At 42.6% G+C, this 20,415-nt stretch overlaps 1 protein-coding gene across 1 annotated transcript in view; it reads left to right on the top strand.

Moving 5' to 3' along the window:
* The window catches only part of B4GALT1 (beta-1,4-galactosyltransferase 1), a 52,017-nt gene that overhangs the window by 14,477 nt on the left and 17,125 nt on the right, over window positions 1-20,415 (top strand). The window contains exon 2 of the mRNA XM_079112370.1: window positions 15,564-15,799. Coding sequence (XP_078968496.1) covers window positions 15,564-15,799 — 236 coding nt within the window. The remainder of the gene's footprint in view (window positions 1-15,563; window positions 15,800-20,415) is intronic.

Genomic DNA, 20,415 nt, shown 5'->3' with positions numbered 1-20,415 from the left:
AGACAGTCTCTAAGTTGCTGAGACTGGCCTCAAACTTGTGATCCTCCAGTCTCAGCCTCCAAAGTAGCTGGGATTACAGGTATGCACCCCTGCATCCATCCTTGCAGTGGGCTTTACATAGATGCCCTTTATCAGATTGAGGAATTTCCCTTTTATTTCTGGTTTTTTGAGTGTTTTTATCATGAAAAAGTGATCTGTCTTTGTCAAGTTCTTATCTCTGTTGAGATATGTGGTTTTGTCTTTTATTCTATTCATATGGTATATTACACATTGATTTCCAGATATTAAATCAATCTGGAAATCTGGGATAAATATCACTTGAGCATGATTTATAATTCTTTTTATTTGTTGCTGAATTGTTTGTTATTGTTTTATTGATTTTTTTATTTGTAAGAGATTGGTTTATAGTTCTTTTTTTTTTCCTTGTGATATCTTTGTCTGTTTTGGTGTCAGTATAATACTGCCTCAAAGAATGAGCAGGGAAATGTTCTCTCTTAGTTTTGGGAAGACTAGTGGATTTGTACTAATTCTTTGGCTATTTATCTGTCTTTTCCTTTATGATTTCAGGTTTTTTTCACGCTTTGGAAGATCTTTACTACCATATGCTTTTTTTTTTTTCCTGTATTTTCATCTAAATTGGTTCCTTAACATTTGAGTTTCTTTTCGTCACAATAAAGGTAAACCGAATAGTTGTTAAATCCTCATGTGTTTGTTGCAAGAAACTTTCTCTCATACCCATGGAGCCCTTTGGGGTGCCAGTCTCTTCTTCCAAGTCTATCACTGATGCTAGTGGATTAGAGTTGAAATGTGAAATTTTAGCCATAAATGTGAAATTTTGTGTTCATAGAGCTATAATAATTTGTAAGCTTCAAAGTCAGGGGAGAAGGCAAAGTAACATTGAACATCTATTAGAGCCAAACACAGTGATAAGTATGTATATGTGTTATCTCAACACTTGAAAGGAAGACATAATTATCCCCACCCCTTAGTGGAGGAAATTGGAGATGCCTGCATTTTAAATGGATCTGATACCAGAGAGGTATTGCCAGGAGTGCATGGCTGGCTGACTGCCCAGATGGCCCATAGGAGTATTATGCTCTCTACATTCTAAGATCTGGTTCTAGATGGACAGAATAGGATGTAAGTCACATTGCAGGTCCAGAAACTGATCAGGGTTCCAGAACAAGCTGACTTAGTAACACAGCTCAGAATCAAAATCAGTAATACAGTAATCAGAATCCAAGGACTAGCTGACTTAGTAATACAGCTCCCCAGGAGACTCCTGTGCTGGGATGCTATGGTACACTTTCCTGGGAAGTAGAACTATTGTCAAGTGTTAAATTCTCTCTGACTGTGGCAGCCCTGCAAGACCACAGTATAATCAGGCAGCTAATGAGTTAGAAGCCAAAATATGGAAGTGAGTTCTTTCTGTCATATCTTGTTAGACTTTCATGGCTGACAAATTTGGTCCTACATTATTGCACACCTGCCTCAGGGACCCTGGTCTTGGGTGTCAAGACTCCCTCCTCCCTATACATCCCCAAAAGGACACATCTGGCTCTGTTCTCTGTTACTCTCTTCTTTTCTTTTCTCTCTTTCTCTCTTCCTTTCCTTCCCTTCCCTCCCTCCCTCCCTCCCTTCCTTCCTTATTTTCTTTTTCTTTTTTCTTTTTGTTTTCCTTATTTTCATCCTTCCAGTTCACTCATCAAACTTCATTTCATGGCCTGTTATCATCACTGATCTACTTATGGACTTACCGCCTAATTTATTTATTTGTTTGTTCATTCTGTTTTATTCTCATTCCCATTTTCATTTCCCAACCCCATTGAAGGCACCCATTCTAATGTGTTTGTAGTGTTTTTACTCTAGCCGTATGTAAGCCACTGCTTTATATATGTGGATTTTAAACTTAAAAACATTTTTTTAGATTAACCTGTGGTAAAATTGGCTCTTTTGGTGTATAGTTCTAAGAATTTGAACATGTGTTTATATTTCTGTAAATACCATCACAATCATACAGAATGGTTTCTGCCTCCACCCCACCAAATTTCCTCTTGTTAGTCATTCTTTCTCACCCTTAACCCCAGGTGACCACTGATCTGTTCTTGACTATGGTTTTGTCTTTTTTTTTTTTGATACCAGTGATTGAAAACAGGGGTGCTTAACCACTGAGCCATATCCCCAGCCCTTTTTTATTTTTGAGACAGAGTCTCACTAAGTTGCTTAGAGCCTTGCTGAGTTGCTGTGGCTAGCCTTGAACTTGAAATTCTCCTGCCTTAACCTCCCAAGTTGCTGGGATTATAGGCATCGTGTATGACTTGTTTTTTCTTTTTGAAGATGTCATATAAATGGAATCATACAGTGTGTACACATGTATTTTTACCATATATAAATGTTATTTTATAGCTCATTTTGACTCTGACTTTTCATCCAATTCTTTTTTTTTTAACTTTTAAGCATTTTGATTGTGTTAGTTTTCCATTGCTGAGACAAAATACCTTAAAAGAAATCAACTTAAAGGAGGAAAGGTTTATTTTTGCTTATAGTTTCAGAGGTTTTAGTCCATAGTTACTTGGTTTCCATTATTCCTGGGCCTGTGATAAGGCAGAGCATCATGATGGAGAAAGTGTGTGGCAGATAGGGCTGCTCACTTCATGATGGCCAGAAACAGAGAGAGGTAGTGGGAAGAAAGGGACTGGGTACAAAATATACCCTCAAGGACATGTCCCCAAGGACCTACTTTCTCCAACTAGGTTCCACCTCCTAAAGGTTTCAACACCACCCAGTAGCTCACTAAGCTATGAATCTAGCAGTGGATGACTCCACTGATGAGGTAAGAGCCCTTCTGATCCAATCACCTCCCAAACTTTGCTGCTGAACACTGCTGCATTGGGGTCCAAGCCTTCAACACATGAGTTTTTGGGGGACATTTAAGATCTAAACCATAACATTAATACAATGTAAAACTTATTAAAAGTTGCTAGACTAACATAAAGAATTTCTGGATATCGTCTGTATTCCCAAAATGTTGAAATTTTATTCTTTTATATTCTCTCTCTCTCTCTCTCTCTCTGTATATATTCTGAACCATATCCTTATAACCCCAAAATATTCAGAATGTGTTTTCTAAAAATAAAGACTTTTAAAAACTGTAAGCAGGGGCTGGGGAGATAGCTCAGTCGGGAGAGTGCTTGCCTTGTAAGCACAAGGCCCTGGGTTTGATCCCCGGCACCCAAAAAAAAAAAAAAAAAAAAACTGTAAGCATAGTAGAATTGCCAACGAGGAAATCAATATTGACACATTTCTTTTATCTGCAGACTTCTTGAAGATTTTATCAGTTCTCTCAATAATGTTCTGTGTAGTAAAAGAAAATCAAAGATCATAAGTTATAATTCAGTTATCATGTTTTTTTGGTGCCTCTTACTCTGAAACAATTTCCTAGTCTTTCTTTGTATTTCATGCAGTGACATTACTAAAAAATACAGGCCAGTTATTTTTTGGACTGTCCCTCAGTTTAGGTCTGCTGTTTCCTCATGATTAGGTTATTACCCTTGACAGGCATACCCAGAAATGATGACAAATTCTTCTCAATCCTATGTGGAAATACTCACTGTCAGTTGTTTCCTATTGGAATTCTGAACTTTGATCATTTCATCATATTGGCATCTGTCCTTACTCCATTATCTTACAGCTACACACTTGGAAATTAGGTAAATATTCTGTTATTCCTCAAATTTTCATCAACTGGTTTTTAGCATCTATTTTTGATTCATGCTTGAATCGATTATTATGGTAGCTAGTGATTTTCTAATTCCATTATTCCTTCTGCTCTTATTGGTTGGCATTTTCATGTAAAGAAGAGCTTTCCCTCTCCCTTGTTAATTCATGTATCAATACAGACCTGCAGATTCCTACTGTACTTAGTAGGATTTAATCCTTAACTGTCACTGTTTATTCTCATGCTCAGACTACCCAGTATTTGGCAAATGGGATCCCCTTCTGAGGTTGGTTCCTGTGTCCTTTTGACATATCCTGTTGTTTTTGGAGCAACTTCGCTTAGGCACAGGAAGATGTTCCAGGAGGCTATCCTTTCCTGGCATTAGCCTCTCCTCCAGTGAGCCCTACTCTTTTCAGTGGAGAATAGTATGTAGACACTAAGAACTGGGGGCCAGGTGTCCACTTTTCTTTTTAAGGTCCGTCTGTGTTACTGCTTGTACATTTAATGTGTTAGAAGATTCTAACTGTCGAGTCATTCTCCATGGTGTTCACCCATCCGAGTTTTTCTCTTTCTTTTAACGAGGAACTCCTGGACTACCTTCCAGCACCACTTTCCCAAATATTGCCCTGAGGAACATCCTTATACATGTCCTCTGTGGCCGTGTGTGTATACTTGTGTTGATTCGGGAGTGCTGAATACTGCTCTAGAATGGTTGCCCAGTTTACACTTGCACCAGCAGAGCATGGCAGTCTATCTCCACAAAGGCTTGGGGTTAACTACTTCCTGTTTCTGCCAACTGACAAACTAATAGATATGCAGGGATAACTCTCTTTTGTTTAACTCTCTCTTCTGTAATTACTAATGAGCTTTAGTATCTCAACCTGTGCTTGATGGCCTTTGGAATTCTTTTTGGTAAATGGCTTATTCATAATAATTCTTGGCTTGTTTTTTCGCTGATGTTCTTGTTTTCCTTGATGATACACAGGGATTCCTTATACATTCTGGATATCAATCCCTTTCTGATATTGCAGCTATCTTTTTTTGAATCTGTTATTTATCTATTCACTTTGTTGATGCTGTATTTTGTTTGACCCTAAGATTTCCTTTTTCCCTTTGTTTCATTCAATCTCTCAAATGTATTCTTCTTTTTCTGTAACTATGTAAATAACCTTTGTTCCTCCACATTTTAAGTATGCTGATGTAGCTAAAGTTGATGAATATCTTAGCAAACAGTCCATCTTTATGACAGCTTAGCCTCTGTCGAATTCTTTCTATTAAGAGTGACAAGTGGCCAGGTACGGTGGCGCATGCCTGTAATCCCATTGGCTCCGGAGGTTAAGATAGAAGAATCATAAGTTCAAAGCCAGCCTCAGCAAAAACAAGGTGCTAAGCAACTCAATGAGACATTGTCTCTAAATAAATACAAAATAGGGCTGGGGATATGGCTCAGTGGTCAAGTGCTCAAAAAAAGTGACAAATGACTGGGTGTGGTATTGCACGCCTGCAATCTCAGTGGCTCGGGAGGCTGAGGCAGGAAGATTGCAAGTTCAAGGCCAACTCAGCAATTTAGGGAGGCCCTAAGCACCTCACAAGACCCTATCTCAAAATGAAAAATAAAAAGAACTAGGGATGTGACTCAGTGTTAAACACCCCTGGGTTCAGTCCTCAGTATCCCAAAATAAGTAAATGAATAAAATAAAAATAGTGACAAATGTCTGCATTTCTTCCAACAAATGGCTTAAGGCAGCTCAGAGCATAGCATCCTCTCCAGCATCCTTACTTGGCAATGAGGTGTGGGACTCTGGAGGGGGTTGAAGTACATATAACTCTTGAGTTCTCAAGTGTCAGGCCCTTGCTGCTTGCTAGTGACCTACTTCACTATGAGAGGAGGGCTCAGGGGAGGCAGGGTGGTTGGCTCCAGCCTGGATGTGAAGGTCTAAAAATAAAACACCAGATGCCTATATGGATCTCATCTTTTCTGAGAAGCTCATACCCTCTCTTCTGGATGTGGTGTAGTTCTTGGAGAAGAGAGATGCAGTTGGATCTTCCTGGGACTTACATGGGGTTTCTAGGAACCTTTTCCTGAGACCTTTAGCTGTGGGCATGTGTACAGTTTCCACAAATTCCAGCTAAGGGAATAAGGAGGAATCTGCCTTTGGACCAGGACCGAACAAAACCGAAATTTTTTCCTGGAACTTTTCCCCCCAGAGGCCAACAGTGGGGAGTCTGTTAACTGGACTGTAAAAACTCAGAACCTCCAGGCACTGTTCCTTGCTCCCAGGGCTTAGTACCTCTGTGGCTTCACTGCTGGTGAAACCTCCTTGTCTCACCCCAGGACAAAAGTTAATTTTCTTGCCCCTAGTTCTGGACTCTCCCATAGGTTTCTCCATGCTCTTTCCTTGCTACCCCTATTCCATTTAATTCTAGAGCTGTGATCAAGAAATACACTTAAGAAGGGTTTAGGGCTGGAGAGATAGCTCAGCTGGTAGAATGCTTGCCTTACAAGCACAAGGACCTGAGTTCAATCCCCAGTACCGCAAAAAAAAAGAAGTGTTTAGATCACTCATGTCAAATAAGATTCATTTTTATGCCACCTTCCATTAGTTGACTTCCTGGGACCTAAGACTGAGAAGGATCCTGAGGAAGAATCCCACTGGCAGAGTGTAAGGACAGTGGAGGTATGTGTGCAATGATTTGCATTCTACCATGTAGATGTATCTACCAACATCAGAACACTTTAGGATTATTAAAGGAAAGATAAGGACAGCTTCTTTACCAATCGGAGAGTATTTTGAGGAATTGGACCTCTTGGCTTTATCTTTCCTTCATATGTTGTAACCCTGGGCCTTCTCTGACTCTGGTCTGTCAGCATTCTTTAGGCCTGGATTGAGTTAGATCCTGACTCTTCAAGGTGATGGAATCTGATCATGGCTTCACATCCTTAGATTTAGGCCTTGGTACCTTTGGTGACAGCATACCGGATTGAGTGACTAGCCAAGGCTTTTCTGATGATTTCTAGACTGACATCAGATTTCAAGTTGTTTTTGTTGATTTTTTCAAGGAACTAGTGGCATTGGGTGCAGGGCCTGTTTGGCATTGCAGTGTGAGGCTTAGATAGGGAAATGCAGTTTGTATTAGGAGGTTAGACCATCCATTGCCACAAACTCCCAAATTATAGACCTAGGCCTGGAGGAAACTTTAGAACTGAAGGTGGAGATGTGCTTGGGCTGATGAATCAGGTGCTATGCCTGGAAACAGAAGGAATCATCAGAGCCTAGAAATAAGTATTTTTGTTCCTGCCTTGGCCACAGATATGTAATTAGGACAAAAACCTCAGGTTCTAAGACATCAAAGCCAAGATGGCTCCCTGCTTTGTTAACTCAGCTTTGTAACTCTGAGTTGAGCAAGCGCTGTGTTTGCTGATCCTGCTGTGCCAGGAACCATCCTAAGCACAGAAGGAAATAAGACACAACCCCAGCCCTCAAGGAGATGGCTAACAGAGGGGGCAAGCAGGTAGACTGGTGTCTCACCCCAGCAGGGTTCTAATGCAGGCTTGCCAAGGGTGTTGGTAAGCTGGTGGAGCAGGAACTGATTGGTCCCTAAGGGCTTGGGGAAAGTTTTGAAGAAGAGATGACATTTGGCTTGAACTTTGAAAGATAATTACTTTACCTCTTTACAAACATTTTTGTGGTGGCTTATAAAAACAAATACCATGAAGAGGACCACTATAAATAAATTGAAATCAGAAAAAAAGGAAATGGAACCTAGATAAAACTGAGGAAAAATTAAAATGTAGACATTCAGATCATTGAAATCAAAATGGTTATTACATCTGACACTTTGCAAAAGCACAAAGTGAAACTTGTTCTATTACATGATATATATTGTCAGAGAGGGGAAGTACACAGTGGTTCTGAAGTGTAAGTTCTCTTTTCTCCCCCTCTCTTTCTCCTCCTCCCCCCCCCTCCTCCTCCTCCTTCTTTTTCCTTTTCTCTTTTCTTGTTCTTTCTTTCTTCTTCTTTTTTTTTTCTTCTGATACTGAGGTTTGAACCCAGGGCCTCATACATGCCGATTACATGTTCTACCACTGAGCCACACCCCCAGCCCCAAGTTCTTTTTCTTGGTAACTCTTATTTAAAGAGCTTCACTGGGTTGGAAGGGTGATGGTGGTTAATGAGTAAACCTGTAAACCAATATTTCTCAAAATAGAGTCTAGGAACTTTCATTAAAATTACCTAGAGTCCTGGAGCTGGGGATGTAGTGCAGGGGAAGAACATGTGCTTAGCATGCACAAGCTCTAAGTTCAATCTCCAGCACCAAAAAGTTAATAAATAAATAAAATCACCCAAAGTAATTTTGAATTACTTGTTTAAATGCTTATTTAAATGCAGCTTCCTGGACTCCAGGCTAATCAGACTCTGTTTTCATATACTCCCCCAGATGGTTCTTGCATTCCATAGTTCGAAGGCCACTGCAATAGATGGAAACCTTGCTTGGCCTTTGGTACGGGAGATTGAACCTAGGGGTGCTTAACCACAGAGCTACATTATATATTTATTTATTTATTAAATTTAGAGAGAGGTTCTCACTAAGTTGTTTAGTTGCTGAGTCTGGCCTTGAACTTTCAATCCTCCTGCCTCAGCCTCCTGAGTTGCTGGGATTACAGGTGTGTTCCACCACACCTGGCTAGTGCTTGACCTTAGAAGGTTGGGTAGGACTTTAATAAGGGAAACAATAAGGCTTGAGAAGTGATAGTTGAACTGAGGCTGGTGGTTCATAGCTGGTGAGGCGACTTTCAAGTCCATATTTTGGAATACTGGGCTGGGGATACAGCTCGGTTGGTAGAGTGCTTGCCTTGCAGGCACAAGGCCCTGGGTTCAATCCCTAGCACTACCAAAAAAAAAAAAAATTAGAATACTAAAAAGTTGGATGGCTTCAGGCATGTGGCAGAGAGCTGCTTCTGATCACAGAGATGAACAGAGCAACTGACCCACTGTGGTATGACTTCCCACTTGGCCACATGGTCCAGCTCTGTAGAAATGCTCTGGCAGCCTCCTTTATTTTTTGAGCAATGCTTTGTTTTTCTCTATATCTTCAAATGTAGGATTCTCAGAGCACAGATGTGTTCTGTTTCCTGTTGAAAAAGTATTCATTTCCCCAGGGTCTATAAGTGGCTTTAGTGGTGAGTTGGCAGAAAGAACAGTGGGTGTTGAACTTCTGTTCTTTATGTGCCCAGGACCTGTCATGTCAGCAGTAGGAATAGATAATTCCTGTTTTCAAATAACCAAGTTCTGTGTTTTGAATTTTTATATTATAAGATATTTTCTAACTGGGAATGGGGCTAAGAGGGGTCACCTCTTCTATTCTTGTGTTACAGTTTAAAATACTGTCCGATTTTAAAGATATATACAAAGTTATGAAGAACTATCTTGAATATTCAATTTCAGAAGTAAATCATTTCCAATATCTTTGAAGCCTTTGTGAGTTAAACTTTAAAACCCAATGAGAAATAGTTAACATGGAAATTGAAAGTCCCTTCTGATGGCTCTCCATTCCATATTCTTCCATCAAATTTTCTTGTAGCTTATTGAAACTCTTGGTTGCTTGTATCAGTGGCAGAGAATCAGGAAGAATATGTGTGTATATCCACTCAGCTAAATATTTTAGTGTATTCTGTGTCCATACCACTAAGGGAGCTCACCAACAGGTGGACCCAAATCTGTATGATGAATTCTCCCCAAGAGGAGATGAGGGTCCAGTGGAGGCAGCTACTTCTCTGCAAAGTTTCAACTCTCTTCCCTTGCCCTGGAGTTGATTTCCCTTCTTTTGTGCCAATTGAGCTTGTTCTCATCACTGTCACACTCTTTATCATGGTCTGCTTTGCTTGTCTCCCTGTGCCGCTAAGGCAAAGACCTCTTCTTAACTCAACCTACCCCACTGCATGCCTGGCATCACCTGGCACATGGCACTTGGTAAATTCTAATTGCATGCATGTTTGAATGACTGTGATGCTGTAAGCACCCAAGGATGTGTGGATGAAGAGTTAGAGCCAACCTCCAGGGGTCTGGGAAAACTTTTAGGGGAAGTGAGGTTTAACCTGAAGCTGGGCAGCTGTTGGATTCAGTGATATAAAAGTCCCTGGACACCTCTAGACAGCTTGTCTGCCTCTTCAAAGAACTGAAGAGGCTTGGGATGAGCCTCATATGTAGATGGTACTTCTTGTTTCTAGTCTGAGAACCTACGAAGGGCACCATGAGTTCACAGTACCACTATAAGAGAATCTTTCTCAAGCCAGGAATTCAGTAGTGGTGCCTGAAAGTCAGCTTCCCATGCACACCTGCTTTTTGGAATTGGTACAGAGAGAAATGACCCACCCATATGATCCTATGGAATAGCATTATAGTTGGGGGAGATGGTTTGAAGGAGGACTACGCAAGGTATCGTCAGATCTGAGACCTGGCCTAGGAAGACATCCCGGCTTTTAGAACTGTAACATTCTAAGCACTGTGTAGTTCCATATGTTCCCCATATGTTCCATATGTTCCATATGTTCCTCTCAGGCTAGTGAAACATGTCACAACCCAGCTTCAGGTCAAGGTTTGTATCCTGAACTACTCATGGCCCATCAGTTAGAAAGCAGAAACTATATGTTCCAGCCTGTTTTGCTGAGGCTAGAGGATTGAACTAGTGGCTTAGCCAGCATGAAAGCAAGACAGGAATCTGTGCTGGGCTTGGCTTAGATTAGCATGGCTTTTGATAGAGGGGCATGTGTGTGTTTGGGTTTGCCATGCTGGGCAAGGGAATAGTGGAATTTATCTGAGTTGAGCTCACACATTGAAGTTATTGAGTGACTTTCACGCAAGGCCGTGACCTAGACTCCCAGCCGAGAGGCCCACGTGGCGGGGCTGGAGCTGGGGGAGCCAAGGACAGCTCACATCTGCTCATCTGCTTACGTAACCCTGCTTCCCAGCTCCTTGAGCCAAGAAAACACACAAGCCAGCCCAGCAGGGCTGAGGGCCTGTGGTAGCACACACCATGCGCCGCACAGCAAGGGCACCTTGGCCTGGCCTGAGGACTATCTCGAAGCCCTCAGCTCTCTGCCTCTTCCTGTAACCTCCCCCTGCAGCCCTAGGCAGTGGCTCTGAGACCTGATAGCAGGTCTGCATGATTCTGAACTGTGTTGATTGTCTTCCTCCTGGAGTCTGAGCTCCCTGGGTTTTCTCACTGGACTTGAGCCAGGTGTATGGCAGAGAGCAACCCCTGCAGAATGGCAGGAGGTATGCAGGTTACTCAGGGAGGCCTCCTGCCTGGCACTGGACCCAGAGCTCTTCAGTCTTAGCAGTGTGAGCTTTAGAATTCCCAGAGTTGTAAAGGCTTCAGAGAGAGGAGGTGGGAAAAGAATTGCCAGATTGGGCAAGGAGGGCAGGATTGGGGGTCAGGTACTCTTAGTTTGTGGGAGACATGATGGGGGTTGTGAGAGGGGTGCGGAGGGGAGTGGGAGAGACTAGTCAGTGATAAAGCTCTATGCAGAGCCATTGGAAGACCAAGTTCCTCGGCCAGCTGTGAGCCAGTGTAATTTTCATATAGGTTTTGTTACATGCTCAGCAGGGAGCTCCTGGGAGGTAGAAACTGTCTTATCCATCATTCCTCCCTCAACCCACTCCTCTTGGGCTGTTATACTAGGTACTCAGATGGTACCCTGAAAGAATTGATTGAAACAAATCAAAAGTGGTCTTGACACATCACAGGAAGAGTTCATGTTAAAACAAACATTTCAAAATAAAGATTCTGGTTTTGTACTTGAGAGGCTCACATGGTTTGTCAGCATGCTCTATATGCCTTTTTTTTTTTTTTAAGAGGAGGAAAAATTTTGTTTTCAGAGGTTCAGTTCATGGTTGACTGACTCCATTGCTCTCAGCTCAAGGTGAGGCAGAACACTGTGGTGGAAGAGCAAGGTGGAGGAAAGTGACTGAGTTCATGGCAGCCAAAGAGCAGAGAGAGAGAGAGAGAGAAGAGAGAGAGGTATGCTCTATGCGTGTGTGTGTGTGTGTGTGTGTGTGTGTGAGAGAGAGAGAGAGAGAGACAGAGAGAGAGAGAGAGAGAGACAGACAGAGAGACAGAGTCAGAGTACATGCATACACAGGTCCAAGTCTAGGCTTAGAGAAAGAGGAAGGGGAATGGACCACCCAGGTAGCAGGTATCAGCTCCTGTGTTGGTGAGCAGCAGTGTCAGTTGCTGAGGGAACTCTGGAGGAGAATCCAGCTATTGAGGCCTCAGATGCTGATGGGTGGTCTTGAATAAGAGTTTATTTGGGGCAAATTGAGTTTAAGGTATCCATGGCATGTCCGTGGTCATGTCCTCTTGGCTGTGGGGTTAGGAGAAAAATGTGGGATGGAGACAGGCTTGGGAACTGTCACATGCTTAAAGCAGAGAGATCTGGGTGAGTGAGAAGGGACAATGTTTAAGGAGAATAAGAAGAGAAGGTGGTGGCAAAGATAGTCATCACGGAAAGAGACTGAGAAAGCATGGGTGGTGAGGTAGGAAGGAACGTGGGTGAGTGTGACACTTAGTGATCAGGCTTTTTTCTATCTCTCCCATCATTTCTTCCTGTGATTTATGCCTTCTTTGGGGAAGAGAAGGTGAAAGCAAAGATTTCAGAAGATCTTGGTTTGGGACCCTTTCTCCTTCTGGTTTATCAAGTATCTGGACATATTGGGGCTTTGTGTGACCTTAAAAGTTCATCCAGTCCAAACTCTGCAGTTTACAAATGAGACAAGTAGTATTCTGAGTGTGGATGGTATTTATCCAAGCATCATCCAGAAAGGCACTGGTGGAGCTGGACAGGGACCAGGCACCTTTTCTCATTTCTGGGGCTCTTTACCTTAGGTCCACCTTTCTGCACTCCCTACGGGGAGCAACATTTCTGGCCTGCAGGTGTTGACTCTGGGGAGGCTGGGCAGGCCACATGTGAATTCCTGCCTTCTAGGTTAGTTTCAGAAGGTGTGAACAAGTTGGTAGGGTGACAGTCCAGATGCTTCTTGAGTTCCTGGAAAATGGGGTTGTTTAGTATTTGGGTGAGTTGCAGATGTTGTGGGGCCCTATGAAATGAGAAAAACCCAATGATGTTCTTTTCGTGTTTTTCATGAGTTCAAAGTGTCACAGGGCCTCTCAAGGTCTTTGCACAGGGTTGGGGAGTTGAGCAGCCCAGGCCTGGCAGATCTTGTGGGGAAGGGTAGAAATGGAGGAAATCCCTCTTGCCTGAAAGTCCCAAGACTTGTGAAGATGAGCCATTCAGCTTCTTCTTCTTTTTTTTTTTTTTAAACTTTTTTAGGATGTCAATAGACCTTTATTTTATTCATTTATTTATATGTGGTGCTGAGAATCGAACCCAGTGCCTCACACATGCTAGGCAAGTGCTCTACTACTGAGCCACAACCCCAGTCCGCCATCCAGCTTCTTGTTGCCTAGCTTTCCCAGTAAGAAATGGGCTCCTTGTTAATTATCCACCTAGGTCCTTCCCAAGATCTGTTGAGTTGAATTCTCTAGGGAGGGGCTTTATATTCTGTATTTGTACCAATTGCCTCAAGAGATTCTGATGATAGGTTTAGGAAAAACTGGTCCAGGGTGACCACTGACTTAGATCCAGAGCATAGTGCCTGCTCACCTGAGGGCATCCTGGGAGCTAGCAGCAGTCTTGTGAGAGGATCTGATCTGTAAGGCCCCTGGGGTCCATGAGGGAGATCATGGCCAGGGAGGTAGCAAGGCTTTGGGAGTTTGGGGAGCAGACCTACCTCAGGAGTTCTGCTGCCTTGGCTCTGTGGCAATGAAGAGAGATGAAGCCTGATTGAGACCTGTCTCTGAATGCAAAAGTGTACCTGTTCAAGGATGGAGGGAGGGGCTTTTCTAGCAAAGGGAAAGGTATGGACATCAACCTGTTTATAGGAGTAGAGAGGGAGGCAGACAGAACTGAGGGCTTTGTTGCCTAGCTAAGGGGTTTAGCCTTATCTTTTACAAGGCCACATAGCTTCAGAGCCATTGGAGGCTTTTACAGGGAAGGTGATATGATCAGAGCTGTCTCTCGAAGAAACTGAACTAATAGCAATCGGTTCTGCGATGATGGAACTGGGTCAGTGATGAGGGAGGGAAGGTGTGATGAGTATCTTGGGGAAGACCGAGAGGAGGTGGCTGCTGGTGAGCTATACCTGCTGTCAGGCAGGAGGGGCGGGCTCAAACCTTCCTTCTGTCAGGAAGATGAGTGCTCCCTGGGCACAAGGGCTGCATGGGTAGCCATAGGTTATTGAAATGGGGCAGACTAAGGACACTGGCTTGGGCAGGGGTGGTTGGTTTTCACCAGTACTTTTCAGGTGAACTTTGATCTTAGTTTGTGGTTAGCATTCCCACCTCTGTTTTGTAGGCTTCTTGCTTTCTTCTAGTGCCTCGTTTGCTTCACAGGTAAAGCTGGTTACACTACAGTAATAGTTCCCAAAATGTGTTTCCTGACAAAATGGTTCTGTGATCAAGTAAGTTTGGGAAATAATGAGTTAATAAAGTGAAAGGAATTTCTTGACTGCACAGTTCCTCAGAGCCCTGGGTGTGTGTCATGCTTTTCCAGAAGCAGGGTTCCCAACCCAATTTGACCAGGTGCATGTTTTCCCACTGAGCATGTTTCCTGGAACCCATTTGAGGAAGTCTGAAGGACAGTGAGTGCTGTGAGCCTGGGTCTAAGTCTTGGCTGTGTCCCTGATTCCCTGTGTGTGCCACGTGCCCTATATCTGGACCTTGACTTTTCCTTTGCCTCTATTCCTAACCTACCACTGTCTCAGAATCTCCCATCCATAGCTCATCATTGTTTCTTCTGAGCTGAGAGATCTCTTGGTGATCTGATCTGGACCCATGTTCTTCCAGGCCATAAATTTTGGAGCCATCTCTGGTTTTTCTTCCTTTCTTCATCCCCTTGGTGACTTTACCTCCTACTGTTACTAAGCATTGTTGATGTTCTTTCCAGCTGTTTCTTTTCTTTTCCGTCAGTCCCTGTTGGGGTCTTATTGTCTCTCATTCTCCCCATGGAGTTTGGTTCATCTCTGCATTCAGTCCCTTCTACTCCCCAATACCTTCTGCTCTAGAGCTAGTGTCCTTCACACTGACCTACACACACACACACACACACACACACACACACACACACACACACACACACACCCCTATCTTTCCCCATTTAGAGTAAGTTCAGAGAGCCACGTCAGTTCTCTATATAAGACCACCCCACTGGTTAGTGACAGAGTTAGGTCTCAACCTTAGGATTTTTGAGAAAGTACTGGGTACTGAACCCAGGCATGCTCTACCACTGAATTACATCCCCAGTCCTTTTTATTTTTTATTTTGAGACAAGGTCTAAGTTCTCCATGTCGGACTTGGACTTGCTATCCTCCTGAATCAGCCTCCTGAGTAGATGGGATTATAGGCAGGTGCCACTTCATCCAGCAGAGAAAGTACTGTCTCTTCTATGATCACTCATCCTTACAATGGCCTGTCAGGAAGTCTGAGCAAGAATTATTTCCATTTTTCAGTGGAGTTTGACGTGCTTCACAGGGTAACCCATCATCTGAGGTTTGCCCAGCACTGAGGTTGGGGGGTGTTCCTGGTAGACCTTTCAGCACTAAGGGGTTTCCTGAGATGATTGGTCGCCCTAGTTTTGGCTGTGGTACGTATTGCTGGGCATGGGCACCCTTTTCATGACTATACTGCCCCCCAGAAGGAGATGTCTCCTCTAGCTGGGTCTTGGTCATCCGATGTAGTTTGCAGAATAGAGTGACCTATTAACTTTTCCTTCCTTCCACCTCTCTAGTTGGCCCCATGCTGATTGAATTTAACATTCCTGTGGATCTGGATATTTTGGCAAAGAGGAACCCAGAGGTAAAGGTGGGTGGCCGTTACACCCCCAAGGACTGCATCTCTCCTCACAAGGTGGCCATCATTATTCCATTCCGCAACCGGCAGGAGCATCTCAAGTATTGGCTGTATTACTTGCACCCAGTCCTGCAGCGCCAGCAGCTGGATTATGGCATTTATGTTATCAACCAGGTGAGGTCTGGAAAGATGTAAAGAGGGAGGGAGAGTATGTGTGTGCCAGTGAGGCATAATGAGTGGCGGGAGAAGGGGAGTGATTTCATAGACACCTGCATTTTATCATGCAGAGACAATATCACCACTACCTTCTTTGTTTAAGCAGTATAGATGAGCTAAATGCCAGACAATGTCCTTTGCTGTAAGCTCTGTTAGCTAAGGGGAATTGCTGGGGTGTTTTTGTTTGTTTGTTTTTGCATATTCGTTTAGTTTTGTTTTTAGAAAATAGCCCTCCAGCAAAATCGAGAGACAAAAAGGCAAACCCTAATTATCCCAAAGTTAAAGCACTGATTATTTCCTGTCTTTGAGTAGCTGTGTACTTCCCCATTACTTTTAGGAAACAAAACTACCCATTTAGATATCAGACTTGTAGGCAACTTCAGAATTTATCCAGACAGTGTCTTCTGAGGCACCTACAGGAGACAGTGAGCTGAGATGAGGCCACATGCCAGCCCCTGGTGAAATTTCTGGGAAAGTCTAACTCAGGGCCATCTGAGAGGCTTGTGGACTGGGCTAAGTCTGAAAAAGAGTTCTTAGTGTATATCTGATCTGTGTGAGTTGGCCTTTAGTCCTACTTAGGAAACTGATGCTGATGGCACATCAGACCCCATCACCACCACCTGGAGAATCAGATTGATCTAAGAGGCATTTTTATTTAAATAACTTGGTTTATTCTATTATTATTATATTTCCAAGAGTATAACTTTGGTATTTCAAGTTTATCCCAAATATTTAAATTCATGTCTTTAGGCTATAATCTTTTAGGTGCAATGACATATCTGATTTACTGAATTTCACTTAAATTCATTTGAAGAGAGAGTATACTCATTTCTACAATGCCCATGTCCATTGCATTTCAAGATGCACTCTGAGTCATCTTGAAGTAGTAAGAATGTTGGCAGTTTACTGCTTTCATTAAAATGAGGAACTTTGTGTGCCTTCCCTTGGACCATAAGAGAGGCTTGAAACAACAGTCTATCCATCCAGTAGTTCTGAGGATTGCTGTGGCATGGAGTTGGATCAGTTATTGCAGAGAGAGTCTGAAGAAGTATAAGCTCTTGGTCTTACCTGTCCTGAAGTTTCCAACCCAGTTTTGGCAAGTGGGACCTTTGCAGGCAATAATGTGTTATCAATCCCAAATAGCATGTGATTGGGTGTTAGCTGCCAAATGCTTTAAAACTCAGAGGAAGGAAAGAGAGCAGTGACCTGGAAAAACCAGGATGTAAACTAGGTTCTAAAGTCTGGGGGAGAAATGGGCATTTCAACTGGGACCTCAAGAAAGAAAGAAGCCTTCACAATCCTGGAGATGGAAATAATCAGTGGAGTAGAAAATCACCAGAGTCTCTGGGGCCAGATGTTTTAGCTGAGCCTGTCAGCCAGAGAAGGGCAGAACAAGCCCTCTTATGAGGAAACTGAGCTCAGATAGAAGAGCAGGGGTGGCAAAGCTCTCAAGGCTGCTGGCCAAGTGAAGTATAGATCAGGGTTCTATGAATACCTGTAGGCAAGACAGCCACAAAGTTGTGATTCATCTTGGAAGAATACTAGAAAAAGTAAAACAGATAAGCATCTTGCAAAATGCGGGTCACTTCAATCCAAAAAGTGTTTGTTTCAGAAAACCTGTCAAGAAGCACTTGTCTGGTGGATGTATATGATATGGAGATTCACTGTGGTGTATTCATATATGCACAAAGGAAAGTCATGTAAGATTCATTCCATTGTCTTTCCTATCCCGCTTCCCTTCCATTTATTCCCCTTTGTCTAATCCACTGAACTTCTCTCCCCCAGTTACCCCCATACATCCACAAGACTGGGATCCCAATAAGACACACTCCATGTTTGTATAAATATGTCAAAATGAATTCTACTGTCATGTATATTAAAAAGAACAAATAAATTAATTATTCTCCCAAATTAATATTAAATATTAAATACAATATTAAACAAACAAAAGATGCACATGTCTAATGCCATTTAACATATGTTGATCATAGCAAGATTCAGGATCCTGTTCATTATTAAAGCAATGGTAGTGAGCACCTAGAAGAAGTCGCCCTTACCAGGTACCAGTAAGGACTACTAAGAGTATGCCAACTGCATCTTTTTTTTTTTTAAATCTCTGATAGCTGTTATACTGTAGCTGAGTGATATACTGTAGACATAGTTTGGTCAGATCTTATTCAGCAAGGCATCTGATGGCCTCCCACACATCTGTTTTGAGCAGAAGATAGACAACCTTACTCTGGATAGTACAGAGTTAGATTAAAACATATCCTTGCTAAAGAGGGTAAAAGTGAACTAATGATGCTGCTGAATTTTTCAATTCAGTTGGCCATGGTCAAGGAAGAGTAGAAGGGAAAATGCTCATATATAGCTATGTTGAATTTTAGGTAAATATGAGCCTTCCCAGTTTAACTATGAAGTCAAAACAAATATTGGGTCAGTAAAATTTAGCTGTCAGTTTAAGTAACTGTAACACAATTTATATAGATATACCACAGGCTTGAAATAACAGATTTCTGAATGTTTTACACTAGCTACATGCTACTGTCTATCCCAATCCAAGTTGGCAGAACTAACCAACCTAGTTTAGACCAGCAGAACCACTGTGTTGGCTAATACTGGGCACTGCTTAAGATGGCCTCCCCCAACCCCCATTTAAGATTAGAGAGAAAGAATACTTAAAATAAAAGTAGCCTCTGAGATACCCAGTCCAGGGTTCCTGTACATATCTGAGGAACGCAGAGCTCATTCTTGCAGATCCTTCAGTGTGCACTGGCACACTTTTATCTCCAGAAGTATTTCCTGAGCTTGTCTAACCAGAGAACTGTTTTCCAAGAATCATCTCAAGTGACGAGTGCTTTGTGAATCACACTTGGGTCATAGCAGGCCTAAATTAACACCTCTTCACTTTCCTTGGATACTAAGAGCTCCCCATTCCTTCTTCCCACTTACAACTTAACATAAAAAAATATTTTATTTTTTGGAGTTGGGGATGTAGCTCAGTGCTAGAGCACTTGCCTAGCATGCACAGTCCCTAGGTTTGATCTGCAGCACTGCCCCACCCTATTTAGTCTTTCAAATATATTAATCCTTTTTTTTCTGGTCTTATTAGTATCAACTCCCCCTTCCCACCCTCACATGTTTTTTCACTTTTTCATCTTTTCCTTCTCTTTCCACCTTAGGAGAACCCTGCCCTCTTTTCCCTCTCCTGCAGCTGATCTTATATCTTTCATTTCAACTCCACCCTGATTATCCTTTTGGGAAAATGTGGTCAGAGTTCATATAACTAAGCCAAGAAGCAGCCTGAAGTCTGCCCTCCTTTCCAGGAAGGAATATTATCTAATACATAATACAGCGGTAACAGAAATCTGAACCTTGAAAAGAAAGAGGTGCCCCATTTAGAGTACACCTTGTGTACAAATTAGAAACTTCCTGTGTTCTCTGCTTTATTTTCATATTCTAGAAGAGGATAAAAGAGATTTTGTAGTGCCAGGCTTTGACTCTTGCCAATTATTTGCTGAGCAAATAAACCATATGGGCTCTTTGGCTTCATTAGAGCCTTTTACTTCTTCCCATTCCAGACATCTGGTGTCATTTTGACTCTTCATTGTCCACCCCTCACTTGAAATTAGGAAGAAAATCACTTAAAATGGAAGTGGCCTCTGAGATATCTTGTCCAGGGGTTCCCAAACAGGTTTTTTCAGTACAGAACTTTTTTCTGACCCATTGAAATGGTACACAATCCCCCATTTACAGCAGGTCACAATGGTGCTATTCTACTTAAAGTGGGAGTCACGCTTCATCTCTACCTCTTTAGTTTTCTCCTTCAGTGTTTGCTAGGACTTGCCCAGACTCCAGAGCCCTGACAGTGAAAATTTCTTCTCTGTGTCATAGGTGAGGAAACTAGGACTCAGATAAAGTAACTAGTAGAGAGTTACATAAATCACAGTAGGACTGCATGGCTCAAACCCCAACCCCTGATTCCAAGTTGAGTGTCCTCTCACTGTATCACAATAACTCTCCTTGTGGCTATTTAGCCTCTCCCTCTGGGTGTTTCTCAAAGCCTGGTGTTCAGGCCTGGGAGTGAGGGTCATGTTCTGACCACCATGGTTCAGCTCTGGCTCTGCCACTTCTCAGTCAATGTTAGGTAGGTAGCTACGGAAGCTCTTCAGACCTGAGTTTCCTCCTTGGTAGGAGGAAAAGGGATTAGTATCTACCTCACAGAACTGTGAAGCACCTGGCACATGATAAACCCTTGGTAAATATTAGCTGTTACTGCTATGATTTGCGTCTTACTGCTATGATTTGCGTCTTTCCTCTCCACCCTCCATTCTTCCTTCCTCTTGTTGCTACCCAGTACTATGGTGATAAATTCTTTTTAAAAAATTATTTTTATGTGGTGTTGAGAATCGAACCCAGTGCCTCACACATGCTAGGCAAGCACTCTTACCACTGAGCCATAACCCCAGCTCCAATGGTGATAAATTCTTTACTGCTCTCCCTATTTCCTGCTTCACTTGACAGTACCAGCATCAGGACCTCCCTTCCATTTTTTTGTGGGTTCCTTGGGATCA

The sequence above is a fragment of the Sciurus vulgaris genome (genome assembly GCF_902686455.1).
Source record: "Sciurus vulgaris genome assembly, chromosome: 15".
In the NCBI taxonomy this organism is placed as follows: Eukaryota; Metazoa; Chordata; class Mammalia; order Rodentia; family Sciuridae; genus Sciurus; species Sciurus vulgaris.
The sequence above is the reverse complement of the archived record's forward strand: the minus strand, read 5'-3'. Positions and strand labels throughout refer to the sequence as shown.